General features: G+C 41.5%; 3 protein-coding genes across 10 annotated transcripts in view; 2 read left to right on the top strand and 1 right to left on the bottom strand.

Annotated features, from left to right (window-relative positions):
* Asap (ArfGAP domain of ASAP) overlaps nucleotides 1–21,492 on the bottom strand; it is a 480,120-nt gene that overhangs the window by 277,231 nt on the left and 181,397 nt on the right. The window lies entirely within an intron of this gene.
* The window catches only part of Gyg (Glycogenin), a 131,768-nt gene that overhangs the window by 108,384 nt on the left and 1,892 nt on the right, over nucleotides 1–21,492 (top strand). The window lies entirely within an intron of this gene.
* Nucleotides 10,747–21,492, top strand: part of LOC135706715 (guanine nucleotide exchange factor DBS) — a 435,434-nt gene continuing 424,688 nt past the window's right edge. Inside the window, exon 1 of the mRNA XM_065228374.1 lies at nucleotides 10,747–11,851. Within this exon, the coding sequence (XP_065084446.1) occupies nucleotides 11,674–11,851 (178 nt within the window). The 5' untranslated portion in view covers nucleotides 10,747–11,673. The remainder of the gene's footprint in view (nucleotides 11,852–21,492) is intronic.

The raw sequence follows: 21,492 nt of genomic DNA, 5'->3' as shown, positions 1-21,492 counted from the left end.
ATGCATCGTCCAACTCGTTTTCATTAAAATCATAGTAAAAGTTATTCCAATCGAGCAGAAGACCTGTCAAATGGATAAGATGTCGCATCTTTACCCAATCCAGTCTCTTTAGTTTTCATGAGTGTTATTTTATAATATGTACCACGCCACGCGTCCCCGTTGTCGTAGTTAAGGTGATTCCTTGTAGAGTCCACAAATGGCCGCCACGTAGGCTATACATGCACTTCCACTTCGAATTTTCAATTACACAAATCTCGGAAGTCGGTGCCCCATTTCACCTGAATTTGCTACTTCATGTATGCTGCAGTGCAGCAAACGTGGATGTTGCACGTGTCGTAGATACTGAAATTTGTGCACTTAAAGTTTCAAAGTGGTTCCAAGAATAAGGATTTCTCAGCGATTCACCTTGAAAGTCGTTTGCAGCAACACGGTTTGTGTCTTCACTGTTAATAGATGTGTTTGTCCAAGGGGTAAGACAGCTCCTAATCATGAGCAATTTTAGAGTTGCTTTCAGCGTTGCCAGATATACCGATTTATCGGTATTTATACCGATTTTCAAACTGTATACCGATGTACAGATAAGTTTTCTCAGAATACCGATTTTTGAGTTTTCATACTTATTCATACCGATTTTTTTTTAATAATCAAAATGATTACTGCTCGCCCGCGCTGAAACTATTATGAGAGGCTTTCATCTTTTTAAATATTCAAATTTTTGAGTCCCCTCTAAAAAAAATGTCTTCTTTTAAAATGTCTTATGCATGATATTCTTTCGACTAATGATTCCATTTTCTCGCCTTTTTTGGCTACCAAGGGGTCGAGAAACAACTGATGGTGCATCCCGGTAATTCCTGAAAATCGGGAAATACTTTTATTCAGTGAACAAATAAATCCATCAAAATGTTGATTTTTCAACTTCCTGAAATTTTTATAATCTTCCCTTCGAAGTTTCTTCCAACTTTCCCTACACACTGAGTTTTTTTTCTACCGAGCTCGGCTGTGCAAGAATCGGCGAAAAAAAAAGTTTCACTGATATCTCAGCAAACAATTCAGCTAAGCATTATCCGAGACTCAGCAATCAAATGTCACATTTGCTGAGATCTCAGCGAAACTTATTTTTGCCGAGATTTGCACAGTCGAACTCGGTAGAAAAATCTAAATGTGTAGGAATTTTCGTTCAGCTTACTCTGTAAGTTATTTTACAATCTGTTTCGACTTCCCTTGGAAGCTTCTGCTGGCTTCCCTTGAAAGGTTCTTTCGTCTTCTCCCTTACCTTACCTATCACGCCTTGTTGTCCTCTGCTGTCCGAAGAAGTCTTCTCCACTCTACTCAATCCATGGCCACACGTCGCCTGCCTCGCAGTCTGCTAAGAATGCATTAGCTTCAGGAAAACTGCAGGAACATTTCAGGAGTAAGTTTAAAGATATGTAAGGGTAAGTTCCGATAAATTAAAGACAGTTTCATTCACTGCTGTTAAAATTCGAGAAACCGGGAATTTCAGGAAAGTCCAGAGAACTCCAGTAAACTTAAGGAAAAATCTGAAATATTTTGAAAACTTCACAAGTTCAAAGAACTTCATAGAAATTTAATGGTTTTCAGGACACTTCCATTTGTTTCAGGAAAATTGAGATAGTTATCTTAGGGAAGCTCTGAGAACATCAGGACACATCAATTAATGAAAATTTCTGATCACTTAAAGGAGTACGGAGAAGCTCAGGGAATTTCTAAAAATTTCAGCAAAGTTCCGAGAGGTTCACGAAAACTTTGTAAACTTCAAAACATCCCCATCATCTTTAGGAAAATTGCAAGAACTTTCAAGGAGTTCCAAGGAATTAAGGGATATTCCGAAGTGCAGTTCAGGAATGTTCTGAAAATTTAAGAGAAATTGTGGGGTTTCAGGGATGTTTTATAAATATTAGGAATATTGCTGAATCATTTGTAAGGAACTTCAGGAAATGTTGCTAACATCGCCCAGAAATTTATATCTTCCAGATTTTTCCCAACTTCTCCTTGAAGTATCTTGCGACTGTTTCGTAAGCCCTCTGGCCTCTGGCTTTTTCCATAAGTTTCCTCCAATCTACCTTAGGAAGTTTCTCCCAGCGCCCCCAAAAAGTTTCTTCTACAGGAAGTTCTCTCGCACGTTTCTTTCGTTTTGTGGAGGTTTAAGTCATGATCCGTAGGTTTTTTTCGACTTCTATTGGAAGGTTTTTCTGAGCTTCTTATGACTTTCCCTGGAATTGCTTTCCAACTTCCAAAACTTTTCTGGTTTCCTCTGGGTGTGTTATCTGATTTTTTACGAAAGTTTCTAAAGTGTTCGCCAGAAGTTTCTCAATATTTTTCTTGGAAGATCCTCATCGGATGATTTTCCGACATTTCTTAGAATGTCCTGCAATCTTTCATCACTATATCTTCTTTATTCTTTATCTGGAAGTTTTTTTTTTGTATCATTAAATGACTATTTAAAATATTCCCGGAAATTTCTTCTTTCTACTTCATTCTTAGTTCAAAAGTTTGAATTTTTGCCTACAAAAAGGCAAAAATATAAAGTTTATTAAAATAGTGAAAACCGATAAATACCGATTTTTTAAACATTTGATACCGATAAGCTTGAAAACAATCTGGCAACGCTGGTTGCTTTTGAGGCACCTCGAGTAACTCACATTGCTCGGTGAGGAAGATCGCTGTCATTTGCATTCTCACTTTTCACATCACAGCAACATATGAAGGTGCGAAGACGGCTTGATGTGGTAGAAGAACTCGATCCGCCTGACCAAATATTCCAGATCCGGCAAATTATACGTAACCCGCCCACTCGTCGAAGCGATCCCGTTCCCATCGCTCAACAACCTGCCGTTTTCTGCCATACACCACCGAGATTCTGCTGAGGCCGTCGAAGGAAGTCTCCGTTGAAGTTGAACATAACTTCTTTAAAAATTAAATTTCATCCAGGAGGAAAAAATTGTTGTTTTTTTTGTTTCGTTCTTCGCTTTTTCGTCAGCAAAGTCTGTACTTGGTTGAATCGGATTTACTCTTGAGAATCTTCAGATTGCCAATAACCTTTTCCTTCCACTCTTTCTGAAGCATCTGCAGTGCTTCCTCACCGGTGTTCACTTCGATTTCGTCGGTTAGATCGATGATGGGTTTGAAGTCTGGATAAAGATCGTAGGTACTCACCGGAAATATTGGGAGCTGTGTCTTCATCGTCCTCCTCCTCTTCGACTTCAGCAGTGTCGGCTGTGTTGATGTTGTGGCTGAACATTGTGGGATAGTGGTTGGCAGCGTTTCCTTCGGAGCCGGAATTGGGAATCGAATGTTAATCAGTTTTTATCCAACAGGGAAGATATTTCCTATGTATGTGATTTCCCACAAAGATTTCACGTTCTCCTTGGTGGACATCTGAAAACGATTCCTGTGGTTATTTTACGAGAACAAATCGCATATGTCTACCTACCTACAGTTAATTCACATTCAACGTTTTGAAACGGAGGACTACGGACAAAAAGCACTTCGAAAACAATAACAGCAGCAGCAGCCAATCGGCACAGAGAAGCAGATGAAAATCCATGCCAATTCGTCCCCTTTCGAAGCTTTTCCGGCATCATTCAAGCCATTTTCTGAACAAAATCTGGAATTCACATCGTTTCAATAGCCGAACAATTCTATTTTGTTTACAAACAAGACTTATGTCTAATATGTAAAAGAGATAAACGCAGTAAGCCAAGGAGTAACCAGATAAAAACATCGATGAACGTCGACTAAATTTTGAGGTACAATGAGTTACTCGTTGCAAAAAAGCAGCTTAGAGTAAAGCTATCTCACCCCTTGTGTTTGTCTAAAAAGTAGAAGAAGAAACACTGAAAAAAGTTTTCACTTAGTTTCTATTAGGAACGCACATAGTATTTTTCCAAAAACAAAAACAATGATTTTTACCTGAATATCACATAGCATTAGAAATTCTATATGAGAAATCATATAGATTTCATTGGACACATAACGTTCATGTGATTTAGTGGTGCAATTTTCAATTATGGGATCACATGAAAGTTCTGTGAAATTCACATGGATATTTTCCACTGGTTATGTGATTTATTTTAAGAGTGAAGTATAGAACTTTTTGGCGTTTAATCGGCGCATACTACTGCTTAAATTGAACGAGGAAACAGATTAGTGGGAAAACAAACCGTCCATTCATCCATGTTTGCTACGATTTTAAATTGGCTCACTACTTGACTAGCCTATTGGTCCCAAGCAAATCGAATAACGTACCCCATTCCAGTCAAAATTCTAGTACTACACAATGTTTGTTTGATTCGCTATGAAAGTTTGACAGATAAAATAAGGGGTTCGTGGATTTTCCTATGTTTCGAGGGGCGAATCGATTAGCTTGGGACCGAAGATAGTACCAGAGCTGATCCAAAAAGTTGAGCTCGTTTCTTCGGGACCTACTAGTCTTAGAGTTACCTCTATGCTATTAGTCTCTGCGAACGACTTTTTCCGAGCTTTTTGTCGAAAGAGGAATGGCCTTCCAACTCACCGGATTTCAATCCAATGGACTATTATGTATGGTCTAGCTTGGAGTAAAGAGCCTGCAAAACCCCGCATTGGGCGGAGGGATGGAAAAGTGGAGGTTGAGAGGTCAGATTGCCCGCAAACGACCCGCCATTCTTCATAACTTTCCAGAAACTGCAAAATTTTGAGATGACTTTTTTAAGGGATTTGTAAGAAGAACTGAAAGTGAATTATACGGAGAACTCCATGGTACTTGTAAGTAGAGTTCTAATAAAAGAAGGCAAATCCAATGGGAATTCTGAAAAGAATTAAATGACAATCCAGAGAATGATTCGAAAAGTACTCTTAGGAGTATTTTAAAGAAGATTTGAGGAAAGCTTTAAGTTAATTTTCAACGATGTTTTGAGGTAAATTTGGGGAAATTTCAAGGTTATTCTTGTAATTATTTTAAGAGAACTCAAAAAGGAAATCCTAGGGAATTCTGAGGACCATTTCAAGGAATTTGTTTCTCGGAAACCTGGAAATTTTCCGATGAAGTCCTGGAAAAACCTGATATACTCAGGGAATTTTATTAAGGTATTATTGAGTAGACACCCTGTATTCCCATAGGAGGGTGGGTGGAGGGTGCTAACATTTTAAAATTTTAATCCGGCATCTTATTATTTTTTTCTATGGATTTCCACTTCTTTTTTAATATTAGATGTTTAGACTGTGTTCCATCTCTTACAATTCAAAATTTATTCAATTGACTTGGCTTGGCAATTTTCATGTTTCAGAACACAGACAAATATATGAGCCTTTTAACAACTCCAAACATCAAATTAGAAATCTTGATAAATATTAAAATAACATGAATAACATCGTTCTACAAAAACAAATTACGTGGTCCCTATTTGGTAGTTACATTTCCCACGAAATCTCATCAAGTCTAACAACTTATCGTAAGCCTTCACCACACACAGTACGACAAATTGTACATCATGAAGCCCCGCCCATGTTGGTCTGCAGAAAATCAATCACCAATTATTATATTGCTGATTGCATCTGAAACTGGACTGCCACACAAATACAAAAAAGTGTGATGAAAGTGCACTTTTAAGTCATATCGTTTTGGTGTCAATTAGACGGAATCTCACACTTTTATCACACTTTTTTTTATTTATTTATTATCTACAATCATCTGACAAATATGGTCTACATGATTTAAACGTACAAAAAACTTAAACAACTATACTAAATTGCGATTACGTAAACGACATTTAACGCTAACGTTAAAGTCAAACAAGTGGAAAACAGAGTTAAAAATGTTACACATAGCACATATTGGTTTGTTTTGACCGTAAACTGTCCGGTGAAAAGGAAGACGGAGGAAGTTCGTGGAACGAAGAACTCTCGAGGTCACGTTCAAATTCAACTTAGCCAAAATGTTAGGGGAATCAATTATTCCGCAAAGTAATTTTCCAACAAATACAGCACGCATGTCATCTCTCCTTTTAGCCAGTGTGTCCAATCCTAAAAGCTTGCATCGGTTTTCGTATGGGGGAAGTACCACCGGATCTATCCAGGGAAGAGTTCGAAGCGCAAACCTAATGAACTTCCTCTGTATAGATTCAATCCGTGCTGACCAGATGTCGGTGTAGGGGCTCCAAACTACCGTCGCTGTCTCCAGGATGGAGCGTACAAGCGCATAATAAAGAGATCTCAAACAATACGGGTCACGAAACTCCTTTATAACTCTCATGATGAAATCAAGGTTTTTGTTCGCTTTAGCAATGATACTATTGTAGTGGTTATGGAATGAGAGTCCTGTGTCCAACAGAACTCCAAGATCCTTCACAACTGTCACACGCTGAACTTGCTGGCAATTTATGGAATAAAGATATTCTATAGTGCTCTTCATTCGGCTGAAACTGATTACAGAGCACTTCGGTACGCTGATATTGAGCAATTTGCAAGCATACCATTCATAAAACGTGTCAATCAATTTCTGCATCTTAATGCAGTCATCAACATTAATGCGGTCAAGGTATATTTTAAGGTCATCAGCGTACACGATTTTGCATCCTGGAGGAAGTAATAAGCACACATCGTTGAAATAAAGCGAAAAGAGTAACGGCCAGACGTTGCTGCCCTGAGGGACACCTGCGACACCGCGACTCAGCGTTTCCCAATTTCACAGAAAGTAAGCGATTTGCTAGGAACGATTCTAACCAGCACACAAAAGCATCTAAGCGCCTAAGTGCCTTAGTTTAGCCAACAATATAGCATGATCAACACGGTCAAATGCTGCTTTGATGTCCGTGTACACCGTATCGACTTGTGCTCCTTTCTCCATGTGTTGCAGACAAAAGGAGCAGAACTCCACTAGATTTGTGTTAATCGACCGTCCAGGGAAGAAGCCGTGCTGATCAGTTGAGATATACTACGCAATACTACGCTGCAATAAGCCTCAAATTAAAATCTCAAAGGGCTTTGAGCCAACACAAAGCGAGGTGATGATAGTTCGTAACATCTGCTCTGTATCCTTTTTTGAACACGGGAAAGATGAATGACTTCTTCCACCATTCGGGAAAAGAAAAGATGATCATCTGTAACGGTTTTGATAGCGAAGTAGCACAATTCTTCAGAACAATCGAGGGTATTCCATCTGGACCAGGAGACACTGACGATTTCAACTGTTTCATAGCATCTTCAACTTCGTTGAAGCTAGTTATGGTTATATCACAAACGTTCTCAGGAACGAATTGCAAGGCTTTCTGGACCTCTTGAGCTGATGCCCTGCCAGAGGCGAAAACACCAGAGAACTGCTGAGCGAAGAGGTTACAAATATCTTCAGGTGTGCAGGCTGAATGGTCACCTAGAACCATTTGCGCTGGAAGACCACTTTCTTTACGTTTATCGTTGACGAAAGACCAGAAACGTTTTGGATTTTGTTTCAGCTCATTTTGCTTACGCAAGACATATGTCGAATATAGATGACGGTTATAGTTTCTATACCGGTTGCTGGCTTTAGAAAAGTTGCGTTTGGTGATCACATCTCGCGAACGAGAGTATTTCTTTAAAGCAGCAGAACGCTTGCGTTTAAGCCGTTGAAGCCGTGGATTTGACCAAACTGGCCTAAGCTTTGGTCTGGGTCGAGGGACATATTCACGAAGCAATTATGTCAGTGTTTGGTTGAAAAGTGAAACAGCCACATTCACGTCAGCAACATCCAGAAATGACCAATCTGTGGTCCGTAAAGCATCACTCAAGCCAGCATAATCAGCACGATAGAAGTCGAACTCTTTTTCCTCAGGTATGTCATTGTACCGAACCAGAGGCGGACAGCCAAGGTTGACCAAAACTGGAGGATGGAACGGGTCAGCATCAATAAGAGCTTCAGGTGTTTCAATTACATCACAGTGTTTAACTGCATCGGAATTAGCAAATATCAAGTCCAAGGTTCGGTTCAGGTAATTCACAGTAGGGTTTATCTGCTTCATGTCGAGTAACGCCATTCCATCCACGAGTGAAGCACTTGCAGCAGTAAACGTAGAGCCCACAGAGGCAATGTAATCCTGTCCAGTAGCTGACGGCGTCCAACAAAGGCCAGGCTGGTTGTAATCGCCAAACAGCAGGTGAAAGTCTTGATGTTGCAGTTTCTTAGACATGGCTAACGCCGATCCGATATGTTTATCAATGTAGGCCGCAGATGTAGAATAATCAGGAGGGATGTATACGACACCTAGGCAGATTGTCCGAGAGCCTCCATTCACATTAACCCAGAGCTGTTCTATGCCGCTGTCATCTTCGATAACAGATTTTGATGAACTGTATCCTTTTGAGATAGCAATCAACACACCACCACCTCTCTCTCTGCCCGTTCTAATAGGATCACGGTCATTGCGGTACACACAGCTGCGATGAATGAAACTGATCGTTTAACCAAGTCTCGGTGAAAATCAGAACGTCAATTACCGGATCGCAAACCGAGGTAAAGAGGCTATCGACTTTAGTACGAAGACCTCTGACGTTCTGATAATATATGCTGAGGTAGTCGACGTCCGAGCAGTTCTGGAATACGGAGTTACTTGAGTGGCATGCGGTATCACAGGCTTCGGTAGCACATATACTATGTAATTCACCTGGCGAAGCAGGGTTCCCAACTGCTTTTGAAGATATGTCTACATCATCGGTAATCTCGGCAATAGGTGACTGATATAGGGCGTTCTGGAATGCAATCTCATTTAAGTGTTGTGCAGTATCTGGTGCCTCGGCAGGGCATATACTAGATTCTAAATTACCTGACAGAGCAGGGTGCGCTTCTGCTACTGACGAAATGTATCCTCCAATTGAAGCTGATTGCTATGTTGAGTAGTCGATCCGTTGTCGCGCACGCTTACGCCGTTTCAAATAGAGCGGGCATTCCGTGCTCCACGCAGCGTGGCAAACGTCCAATTGTTCCTCAGGAGAAGCTTTCTGTTGTCTATTCATCTGGTGGCAGTTAATGCATTTCACATAGGGGAAACGCTCCTATAGTTGCGGTACGTTAGAAGCGTTAGGTTCCTATAGTTGTGTATGGAGTCTCCATACACAACTATAGGAACCTAACGCTTCTAACGTACCGCAACTATAGGAGCGTTTACCCTAGTCAGATACGCACTCACGTGCGTCATGCGGTTCCGCACATTTTGAGCAACATACTGGTTTGCTGCACGTTGATGATTTGTGACCGTATTCTGAGCAGTTATAGCATCTATTAACGTCAACTAACTCGACAACCTTGCACTGATCCCATTCAATAATGACGCGTTTGAGTTTGATCAGTATGTCATATGAACTCGCATCGACTTCAACGACCATGGACATGGCGTTGAATTTCGCTTTTTCGTTTTTCGTTATCCGTACAACTTTCAGAAACGCCGATTCTGCTTCCTCAATTTGTCGATGATCTCCGTTTCACATAAATGCTCGGAGAAACCGACAATTTTAACACGCGGTCGGAGGGCTTTCTGTAGATCAACGTCATACTTTTCAGCAAGCTTATTTGTAGCTTCGATCTGCATCTTCAAAGCTTCCTCGCTAGAATCGCATTGGATCACCACTTCACCATTGTCACGGCAACGAATGTCACTGACAGCAAACTGAGAAGGATCAAGCTTCTCCCGGATATCTCTCTTTGTAATCTCTGCTGCTTGACCAATTTTCGGTTTGAATAGCACCGTCTGCTCCATTCGTTTCACTGCTTTAGTTTTAGGAGTCCAAGCTGGAACATTGTCCTTGGATTTGACCTCGGCCTTGTCCTCGGCTTTGTCCTTGGCCTTGTCCTCGGCTTTGTCCTTGGCGTTGTCAGCAGGCTTCGATGCAACATTAGTCGAATTTGTGCTTGCAGCAGTATTGCGCTTTCTACCCGATCTAAGTAGACCGCCTTCGTTCTCGTTGTTTCCAGTTTGACCGCTGATAGGTGTTCCTGCACGCTGGCTGTTTTTGTTTTTCGGATTGGAATTAACAACATCTGCAAAGGACTTTGCCGAGTTCCTTACAGATGAAGTTTCGGATGCTGCACTATGTTCATCCGAGGCGGTTTTCAGCACTGCAGCTTGAATTGCACTGCTGATTGCAACTTCGATGCTGGATACGCAGAGCGGCAGAATATTCTTCTGGAACTCATCCAACTGATCCGCAGCGGCATTTTTGATACGTTCTTCAGCAGCATTCATGACATCACACATCTTGTTTACTTTCTCGCATTGCTCTGTGCATTTCTGCTTAATATCATTCAGGCAGAGTTGTTCCTTGCGGCACCCAAAGCACATGTACTTGAGAGCAACATTTTCCTTTAAGGCACTTTTGCCAGCAGCACTCAGATCGGAACATTTGGTGTGGTAAATGTTTTCACATCCACCATAGCAGTACACACGAAAACGAGCTTATTTGTCCAGTTTGGTGTAAAATGCGCAATCTTATTAAACACAATTGTTTTGATTTTTATCAGACCATACTATGCGACAAATCGTGTGCCGAGGTTTTGCCTGCCTGCTAGGTAAGTTACTCACCTGAATGCACCAAACAAAACACACGCGGTTCTGCGAGAGAGCGCCGCCGCTCTCACCGGTGCACTTTTCACGCACACATACAAACACATTAATGCACAATCTGCGCACTACTCTCTCTCTCTGCCTCGCCATCGTTCGTAGCACCGTGTTCGTGTGTAGTAGAATGCTAGTCGAGAAAAATACGTTGTCTTGATTGGTACGCGTCTTCTGGAGTTTGAACTGCCCCCCGAACGACGGGTTTCGTGTTTTTTTTTCCTCCCCATTTCCAGTTATCAAAAACTGCGCCCTTTCTCAGCAATGTAATCGAAATCCGAATCGCACATCTTCTTTCGAATTTCCAATCGACCTTTGTGCGCTAATGTGCTAATAATCGTGTTCGCGGTGCCGAGGAGTGTGCTTTATATTATTGGAAAACGAGAGTAATTCTGGCTGCAGATCAAAGCAGGCGAACCGCTACTGGGGGTGGTGCGGTGGAGGCTACTGCGATGAGTTTTCCTTGGTGATTGATTGATTTGGTGGTTCCGAGGGAGTGAATGAATGAATGAATGAATGCCTCACTCGGAAGAGGTGTGTTTTGCTAAATGAAAAGATAAATAAAAATTGAAGCTTGTGAGCTGATTGAAGGTTAATTGGATTTGCCGAAAAGTGAGCTACCTACCGACCGATGTGTTTTGTTCGATAATGTAATTGTGGTGGCTTTGTTGTGGGTTTTACAGTCCACCGCCTGCAGCATAGAAGAAAGGCGCGGCGGCGTAAAAATAAGGAAACATATCTTTTATACGGTCGGTTCGAATGCGATTTTAATCGACCGAGTGCTGGAAGAAAATGGAAAATAAGTAAATATAATCGTATGTGCGCTGTGCTGGGTGGTGAGTGTGTTTAGTAGGAAGAAGAAACAGTGGAATAATACAAGTAGGAAGTAAAGGCATAGGTGCTTGGGGGAAGGAAGAGGGAGTGCACAAAGCAATCACAAGCAGGTGGCGAACGCCAGCAGAGAAAGGTGCAAAGAGTGGCGACGAGGAATAACATATAGCAAGAGTGCAGTCAGCGATACGACGACGTAAGGCAGTGGGGTGGGTAGCAATCCGGAACGGTGTCAGCCAGTGGGAACCGGAAGGACCTAAGGGATATGGCCAGTACGCCCAACTCCATCGAGGTGCAGATCGATAACTTTCTGGAGCAGTTCAAGCGCAGTGCCTCGAAGGCGATGGAAGGCGATTGGTCCTCATCTTCGTCGACGGCCGTCACTACGCCGCAATCGGCCGGATCCGGTCCCAAGATACGGAACATTTTCAGCGAGCACGAAGGTGAGTGAACCGACGGTATGGGATAGGGTCAGGTGGATGAGAGGGAGGGTGGTTGAATGACTCACACGAGGAGAGGGAGAGCAGGAGGTTGGAAAACTGGAAACTCGAAAAACTGGAATGGGGGGAGCAGAGAAGAGAGAAATAGAACACAGTCAGTCATCGTAGGAAGCAAAGCAAAGTATCGATTTTCCCACGAACAACTAGGGGCATTGTTGTTGCTGCAGCTAGCTCACACGACGACAGAGCATTATACGGCTGGTGGTACAATTACGGCATTATCAGTATTGTTTGGAGGAGTTTTATCTGTTTGTTTGCACAATGATACCGTGCAGCATACGATGGAGGAAAGGCATGTGCGCGAATTTTCAGGATGGAGTAAAAAATAGACACAAGCAAGCGACGAGTGACATCATCCATTTTCATTGGCATTGAGGGGAAACATTGCTGGCGGCTAGAAGGAAGAAGGCTAAAGTAGAGCGAAATATAAGCCAAGAATGAGCAGTGGGAAGTGTCACTAGGGTCTTTGTTTGTCAACTCAAGTGGGTGACAGAAATTGGATTTTATGGATGGTGGGAAGGGGGGACGGTGTTGTAACTGGTGGAGGAAGTGGCTATTACAGTGTCCAACGACAACTCAGTACGACTGCAATAAAGGGTGATACGGTCAAAATTTGGTCAATATCAACTTGACGTATTTCTTTCAATTTTGCATTTAAAAAACCTGAACAACACCTCATTTTGAAGGTGTGTGTGTGTAGAATGTTGCTCCTATTTTGATTTTGGAATTCACTCTTCAGTTGTCAAAATGCCGTCCAAGCAAGAAGAGCAGCGTATCAAAATTTTGCTCGCGCATCGCGAAAATCCGAGCTACTCGCACGCAAAGTTGGCAAAATCGCTAAAAGTTGCCAAATCAACCGTTACAAATGTAATTAAAGTGTTTGGGGAACGTTTGTCGACAGCCAGGAAGTCTGGATCGGGGGGAAATCGAAAACCGGAAGCCGCTGAGACGACAAAGAGAGTTGCCGGTAGTTTCAAGCGAAACCCTAACCTCTCTCTCCGAGATGCCGCAAATAAGCTGGGTGTATCGTCTACAACCGTGCATCGAGCCAAAAAACGAGCCGGACTATCGACTTACAAGAAGGTAGTGACTCCAAATCGCGATGATAAACAAAATACGACGGCCAAAGCGCGATCCCGGAGGCTGTACACGACGATGCTGACGAAGTTTGACTGCGTGGTAATGGACGACGAAACCTACGTCAAAGCCGACTACAAGCAGCTTCCGGGACAGGAGTTTTATACGGCAAAAGGAAGGGGAAAGGTAGCAGATGTTTTCAAGCACATGAAACTGTCAAAGTTCGCAAAGAAATATCTGGTTTGGCAAGCCATCTGTACCTGTGGCTTGAAAAGCAGCATTTTCATAGCTTCCGGGACTGTCAACCAAGAAATTTACGTGAAAGAGTGTTTGAATAAACGTCTGCTGCCTTTCCTGAAGAAACACGGTTGTTCCGTACTGTTTTGGCCGGATTTGGCATCTTGCCATTACGGTAAAAAGGCCATGGAGTGGTACGCCGCCAACAACGTGCAGGTGGTTCCCAAGGACAAGAACCCTCCCAACACGCCAGAGCTCCGCCCAATTGAGAAATACTGGGCTATTGTCAAGCGGAACCTAAAGAAGACCAAAAAAAAAAAAACTGCTAAGGGCGAGCAGCAGTTCAAGGCAAACTGGCTTTCTGTGGCGAAGAAGGTGGACAAGGTGGCTGTACAAAATCTGATGGCAGGGGTCAAGCGTAAGGCCCGGCAATTCGGATTTGGAAAAGCGGAAGCCTAACTGAATATTTTTCCTGAATTTTATACTAATTGAACTTGAAAAAGAAATTTAATTTGATTTTTTAAATAAACGATTTCACCGATTTACACGCGTTTTCCCTTGACCAAATTATGACCGTATCAGTTTTTACAATGATAATTGTGGGAAGTCAGTAAACATGTTGTTCGAAAATCTAATCTGAAAAACACAAGCAAAGATTTGCTGATCAAAGTGCGCGGAGCTTTGCGGATGCTTAATGTTTATTTGTTGAGCAAAGCAGGCCTTGTTTTCTCGTGGCTCTCAATTCTTGAAATAGGCATTAAGCGGATTGTCTCTATTTGGCTAACTAAAGTAAATGCTTTTCACAGAATTTTTATTGAAGGGAAAAGACGTTTAAAACACATTCCCCGTATTATTATTATTTGGGAATTACTTTAATTAATAATTACTTTTAATTAATTATTAAATAAATAATGCTACAACTCACACAAGACAAACTACAGAAGTCTATTCATCATCCTCCATAGTCGGTCTCCAACAATGTTCCCCACCAGTTCCAACTCGTTCCAGCCGCTGATAGACTACTGCTTTTTAAATCACAAAAGCTTGGGTTTCTGCTCTGCCTTTGATGGCATTATAAAACTCTAAAACATAGGGCTTTTATTATCCTATGAAAACAAAACACCCAAAATTTCGCACACTCGCAACTTCCCGCGTCATCCTCAATCCGATTTATCCATGCTTTCAAACCAAAACATTCAAGCTGTCAGAAATACCGGGTTGCCGGGATGGATATTTTACAAACGATCACATCTTGCTCTATGACCGACACAATCGGCACACTTTCGGCACACTCACAAAAAAGATGACCCAAGATTGGTGTGCGGAGTGATCTACCCCTTGGAATTACCCTCGGATGTACGGATTTTCTTAAAGTTCCTTGGAAAATTCCGCGTTTTGTTACGCAGATTTCGTGGACATCCATTCGTTGGATTCCGACGCACCGTGTTGAAATCTTCGCCTCAGTCTCCTCAAATTGACACTGAGATATGAGTAAAATTTGTCTGCATGCAGCTCGCCAAAAAACTATCTGAGACGTAGTTCTCTAAACTTAGCTGAAATTCACGTAACTTCCCTAAACATCTACAAAACATTTGTAAACAATTCTCTAGACTTCCTCGAAGCTCTCAGGACTTTGTTTACCCCCCGAAGATGATAGGTTAAGGTATTGCCAAAGCCAACATTTCCGCTATCTAAAATCTAACTAAATGGAACCGAAATACAAAATTTCTGATACACTGGAACTATTATAAATAAGTACGATTACATTAGCAAAAATCACCATTCTTAGCGCCCCTCGGCGGGACTTTGTATGGGAGCGAGCTGTCAACGAATAGATTTAGTGTCATCGATCAAAAATTTAAATCTTGATTTAAAAATCGAGATGAATATCTGCGGGATTGATAAAAATATCGCTGTGCTCAGAAAACGAAGCCTCTATCAGATGATGTATAAAAATCGGTATATTTGTCGAAGTTAAACAACTCAATTGATCGAATAGTCTACGAGATCCCTGTCTCGCAAGGTAAAAATATGGTTTCGAGAAAAGGGCTATCAACAGCGGACACAATAATGTTTTGGGCTGACAATTTTCGAAATAAAGCTGAGATGTTGCTCAATAATTTGCTTATTCTAATGTTCTAAAAAAATAACAAAAATACCCTATTTTAGAGATCTCAATAGGTGTGTCCCATTAACGGAAATTGCTGAAAGTTTCATCGAGTTCCAAGTAATAGCATAGCATAGCATAAACAAGATTGCACAATGTCGTAGGTGGTACGAGCTCCAAACTGTTGTTAAGAAGGAGACCCACCTTCATCCGTTGCTGTTAGATAGTAATTTGTGATTAATTACTACCTCTTAGATAAAGGATGTGTCTCCCTCCAACAGACTAGAGCTGTCCTGGCCACGTCCTTGCATCTGGTGGAGAAAGGGGAGGAATGTTAGTCCAACACTTACTTAAGAGAGATGCAGAGAACTCTACGACCCCTTATAAGTGTCACGGGAAGGGTGGATTTTTGTTAGTAGGGAGGGTAAGCAGGATACGCCCAACCGGTGTTGCTGGCAATCGTTATATCAAGCAATCGTTATATCGTGCAATACTTGATTGACACGTATTTAGTAAGTTTTGAAATAATCGTCTTGAATTAGATGCATATTTCCTATCCAGGGCAGAGGAACGAAAAAGGTAAATGAACTTAGCTGAGCGTAGGTTAGAACAGTCGGCACCACATGCAACGGGTAGAAATCTAAAAAAAAAATAGAAAATTTTCACTTAATGGACTTTTAAACATCACTTCTGAACTTTCAAATTAACACTTTTTAAAAATGAAATTGTAAATTTATAACATTTTCACTAGAAAGAAAACGACACAGCAAAACAAAATCACGTCATTTTCGCAGCGCTGCCTACTTCGATCCTCAGCTTCATGGAGTTCCAAGTAATTGTGAAATATTCCTAGAATTTTGGAAACATGGATGTCAAATTTTTTTTTAGGAAAAATAAGAATTTTTGAGTGATGTTCCGTAATATTTGAAGAAGTTTTCAACTATTATGGGAACTTCAAAAATATCAAGAATCTGGTTAACAAATATTAAGGCAATTAAATTAACTTTCAGTTTTCAAATATATGGACAAATTAAGGAAAGGCTAGAGAACTAAAGGGAAGTTCAGAGGTTTTTCTGGATGTTCCAATACGCCTTTTTAATGCACCATCAACGTAGAGTGCGCCACGCGAGTTCGAGAAGAAACGTCAACCAAACCGTTTGTTTACATCAGAATAAATATTTTCCCCAACGCAAATAACAGCATTTTTCATTCAAAATCTTGCCGATTTCCATCGGTAATTGTCTTATTGTACGATTTTCCACAAATCTGAACTGATTTGCACCTTAACTATTCGCACACAAGAAATCCGGAAGATCATAACCACTAAGGCACTTTTCTAATTTTCCATTTTTCTCAACAAAAATATTCCTGAACACCAGCTGGATCTTTTCAAAAACGTTACAGAATTAAATTTTTCAACTGTAGATTAAGTTTTGCAGCATCTCAGATGAATCAATTTATCAGGAAAAGTAAAAAAGTGTTCCGCTTCCTATGTCTCAAGGCAAAAATTTATGATCACAACACTCTTTTTGACGTTCTTCTATTCACCACCAGAGGTTGAATCGATCGTTTAATTTCTATTAAAAAGGCCTATAACATAAAGAAAGCACATTCAACATCAGGAAAGCCTACAACAATGGGAAAATTTAGAAATGATGATGTATTAGTTTCGATTATTTTAGGGCGGTTTCACGAGTTTCAGGATTTTTTTAAGTGCTTTATTTAGGAGATTTTTAGCCACGGGCTAGGCTAGTTCATCTCCGAATGAGCTTCAGGAAAATTTTGAGAACTTAAGTGAAAATCTTAGAACGTTTGGAAATCTTTTTCGTTTTAATATCAGGTAGATTGCGGGTACTTAAAGAAGTTCCCTAGGAAATTCCCAATAACTCAAGGGAAGTTAACAAATTTCAGGAAAACTGCAGGAACTTCAGGAAAATTCTGAGAATTTCAGGATAGTTTCATGAACATTAGGAAAATGCAAAAACATTTCAAAGGGAGTTACGTAAGCTTCAGGGCTGCTTCGAAAATTGAGGGATGGAAGCTCATTGCAAATCTTTTAGTTTTAGAAAAATAGAGTGAAGTTCCTTGATTTTGAAAAAAGCCAGAGAACTTCAGAGATGGTTAAAAATTTCAGAAATTTGTTGGGAACTTCATTGAAATTCAGAAGAACGAGAATTGCAAGAACTTTAGAGAAGTTTCGATAGCCTTAAGGAAGATCAGAGAATCTTAGGACAGTTCCATTAAATTTAGTAAAATTACAAAAAAAAGGAAAGAAGTTTAGAGAACATCAGGGAAATAACATAAACTACAGGTGGTTCCTAGAATTACATAAAAATTGCGAGAACCTCAGAGATGATGCCGCGAGTTCAAAGATGTCAAGAAACAGCTAAATATCGTGAAATACCCAAGGGGTGGTCACTGTACATACTTATTTTGCGCCAATTTTTTTCTCAGTGTGCCTCACATGTGCCACAGTTTTGCCGGCAGTGCCGAGAGTGTCATCGGACTGAATTTTTGTTTGTATAATGGTATGTTTGGCATCCCGGTTAATTTGACAGTTCACATGTTTTGTTGTGAAGTAACAAAACAACAAGCAGTAGAATCCTATCCCAGATCCCAACTGTCGTGACTCTCGGTTCGTTGCACCCAAATACTCTCGGAAAAGGACTACACTGAACCTAATTAGCAACGGCCTCGACCACCGAATCGAAGCTTCGAGCGAGAACGTTCCGACAGGACAATAAATTCTATTGGATTGGAGTATGATGAGGATTCGGATGAACCACAGGTGACTGTGGTAAGTAGACGACGCGAACGTGCATCATCAGAGGAAACTGGTCCAGATGCTCTTCAGATTCTGAAGAGCGCTTCTGGGAGGCGTTTCTCCCGAAAGCCATCGACTCAGTCAAAGATGCATCGCCAGCGTTCTTGTGTGATTTTCAACCGGAATCAGACTTCCCTGGTGATGGTGGGGTTTAATATGTTCACACGGTCAGACAGTCCGACAAATGGAGTATGATGTCTCTGGCGAAAAGCAGTGCCGGCCAGAGAACACCTGTAAACGCTGGAACGCTGTCGATGGTTGGAAAGCAAACACCGGTGAAGATTCTACCTCCGGACATGGTCCGAGTGATCATCGAAGGCGAATTCATCGATGTCAGCTACGATGAGGAACGAATCATGGAACTGAATGTCGGTTAGCTGATCAACGAAGTGGTGAAGCGTTACGGAATCAAACATGGTTAACGACGACTGACCAGTTGGTGGCCTTTGTATGGGCACCGATCCCCTTACGACGCTTCTGTGCGGCTTGTATTCCATAATCAATCCGCACCTCATAGAGCTGCGTTCGGATCAGTTCTACGAGGATTATTGCAAACATCGCGATGTTGAAATGCCTACCGCACTGGAACCATGGAAAACACCGGTCACTTTACACTTCGCCGGGACTTCTTTTCCGCCAAGACTATAAATATTCTATTTCAAGCGCTGGGTTATCAGGGTCGTGTCCGAGAGCTAAACATATCTATCAACCAACTCACCGATGTCGACTTTCAGAAGCTCACCTTCAAACCCAACAGCTGACCAATCAACCGCACTGTGATTTCAGCTCCGTCACGAATCTCCCCGCCCCAAATCGATCTACAAACGTCTTCAACGTTCCCTTCACTTCCTCCTTCAGAGTCTCGCTATCCCCACTAACCAACTCACTAATCAGATTCCGAATCGGCATTATGACCAGTAGCAGTTTCTTCATGGTCATCTTTTCAATCAGCTTCCGGAACGATGCCACCCCCTTCCCAACTTCGATCAAACTGTTGTCAAACACCAAAGCCTTCCGCACCAGATCCTTGAACAGTTCGAGTGGAGGTTCTCTGATCTCGAAGTCTTCCGGTAGCGACTCCAGCACCATCCGGAAGAATTCCAGTATCACCCCCAGATTACAGTTGTACTTGGCAACGGTCATTGACTTTTGACTTTTGACCGGTTTTTATCTAATGTTTCGAAAATATGCGCGCTGGGAGGAATCCATGGCAAAACTTCGCCATGGCAGAACTTGAAACATGCACAGATCAGGCGCAAATATACAGTGTTGTCAGTAACTTTAACTATCATGAAAATGTCTAACCATGGGTGCCAATGAGAGTGCCCAGGTGTGCCCATCTGTATTTTAGGCACACTTTGCGGAGTGACCAACCCCTTGGAAATACCCCAAGTAACATTTCAAGTTTTATCGATGGTTTAAAGACCAAGTCCAAATCATGATCTACAAAAGTTTGATAAAACCCGTATTTTTTTAATTATAGTTACTTTAACACTCATGGGTCTAACAAGTCAATTGCAGTAGAAGATTTTTCACTGATGGATCACGCATTGATGGATCCACTGGCTTCGGCGTCTTCAATGAATACTCAACCGCCTTTCGGAAACTTCAGGAACCTTGTTCCGTTTATGTTGCTGAGCTAGCAGCAATCAACTTCGCATTGGGGATGATTTCCGATATGCCCATAGACCATTACTTCATCTTCTCGGATAGTCTCAGTTCGATTGAGGCTATTCTATTCGGTCGATGAAACAAGGTAGGCACTCATCTTATTTCCTTTCAAAGGTAAGGGAGCAGATCAGTTTGCTGGTCGAAAGATCATATATGATTACCTTTGTATGGGTCCCCTCACATTGCTTAATCCCAGGCAATGAGAAGGGAGACTCTCTCGCAAAGGTGGGCGCACAACAAGGCGAGATTTATAATAGAAGAATTTCACATGATGAATTTTTCCCATTAGTACGTCAGAGTTCTCTTTTAAGTTGGCAAAACGAGTGGACAAGTGATTCTTTTCGAGAGCGTGGTTCAAAGGTCTGGATGTAAGTCGGGGATTCATTCGAGTGATGTCAAGACTTATGTCCAACCACTACTCGCTAGACGCACATCTCTATAGAATAAACCTCGTTGACAGCAATATATGTAGGTGCCGAACAGGTTATGATGACATCGATCACGCAGTTTGGTATTTCCCGGGTAATGACGCCTCCAGAGCACGACTATTGGATACCCTAGTGGCCCGAGGTAGACAACCCTTCCGTGAAGTAAGAGATGTATTGGGAACACGTGATCTTCCCTACATGCAAGCGATCTACGAATTCCTTTGTTTGTCTGATGTTAGAGTTTGATGTGACCATCCCCTCCTTTCCAAACAATTTCCCGCCATTGTGTCGCAGTCTTATTATCCTCCTGTTCCTGTGCTACTCGCCCCTGCCCAGCCAGGATTTGGTCAACCGTCCGAGAGTAGTATCTGAAGGAGGCTTCAGAAACCAGTTTCCTACCTAGCTCCTTCCAATCGAAATTGTTACCCATTAACCTCGAGCCCGCCACGACTAATTGGTACCCAATACTAACCTAGAACTACTGCTATTTAAAATGTAAATTCAAACATTACTGATTTTGGCTCCGCAAAGTGTCACACACGACTGAGCCTAGTAAATAAACGAACTAGTAAAAAAACACGCATGGGTTATTCGTGACTTGTCCGGGGTAAGATTTGAACTCGTGACTTTGGATGTTAACCACTACACTGAATTCGAAGGAAATTCTTAAGAATATTTCATAAAAGGGCTTTCTACATAGAATTATCGAAAGCATTTTAAAAGAATTATCGCAAGAATTATTGAGAATACTAAGATAATTGTAGGGTAAATTCTAAGAATTTCCTAGAGGGGTTCCTAAAGGGGTATGTAGAGAATTTACAAGGTTGTTATGGACGAAAACTTCAAGGGAATGTGAGAAGGAATTAATAAGATGATTCTGAGGAATCCTGAAAGCAACTCTGAAGAAATCTTGGGATGATTCTAAGGAAATTCTTGAGAAAATTCTATAGATATCCCATCAAGAATTCTCGATTACTTTTTCGAAGGGACGTATCAGCTATTGTAAACAATGTATTTGATCGTCGGTTTGGCGTAAAGGCCCAAGCGCAATGGCAGCGGAAGCGGAAAAGCCCGATCGTGAAAATTTGTATGCAGGGGTTTTTGGGGCCGGGAAAGATTCTTATGATGGTTCGAGACCCCTTTCCTCTCTGCCGGAAAATGAGGAAATTGACGAAAATTTTATTCAGTCTCGGAGTAGTACCAATAGACTGAGTGAATCCAATCTTTACTTTTCTCAAAT

This window comes from Ochlerotatus camptorhynchus, unplaced genomic scaffold, assembly GCF_037179485.1.
Source record: "Ochlerotatus camptorhynchus isolate MF236.1 unplaced genomic scaffold, CSIRO-AGI_Acam_v1.1 ptg000023l, whole genome shotgun sequence".
Taxonomy (NCBI): domain Eukaryota; kingdom Metazoa; phylum Arthropoda; class Insecta; order Diptera; family Culicidae; genus Ochlerotatus; species Ochlerotatus camptorhynchus.
This window is presented reverse-complemented; position numbering and strand designations above follow the sequence as displayed.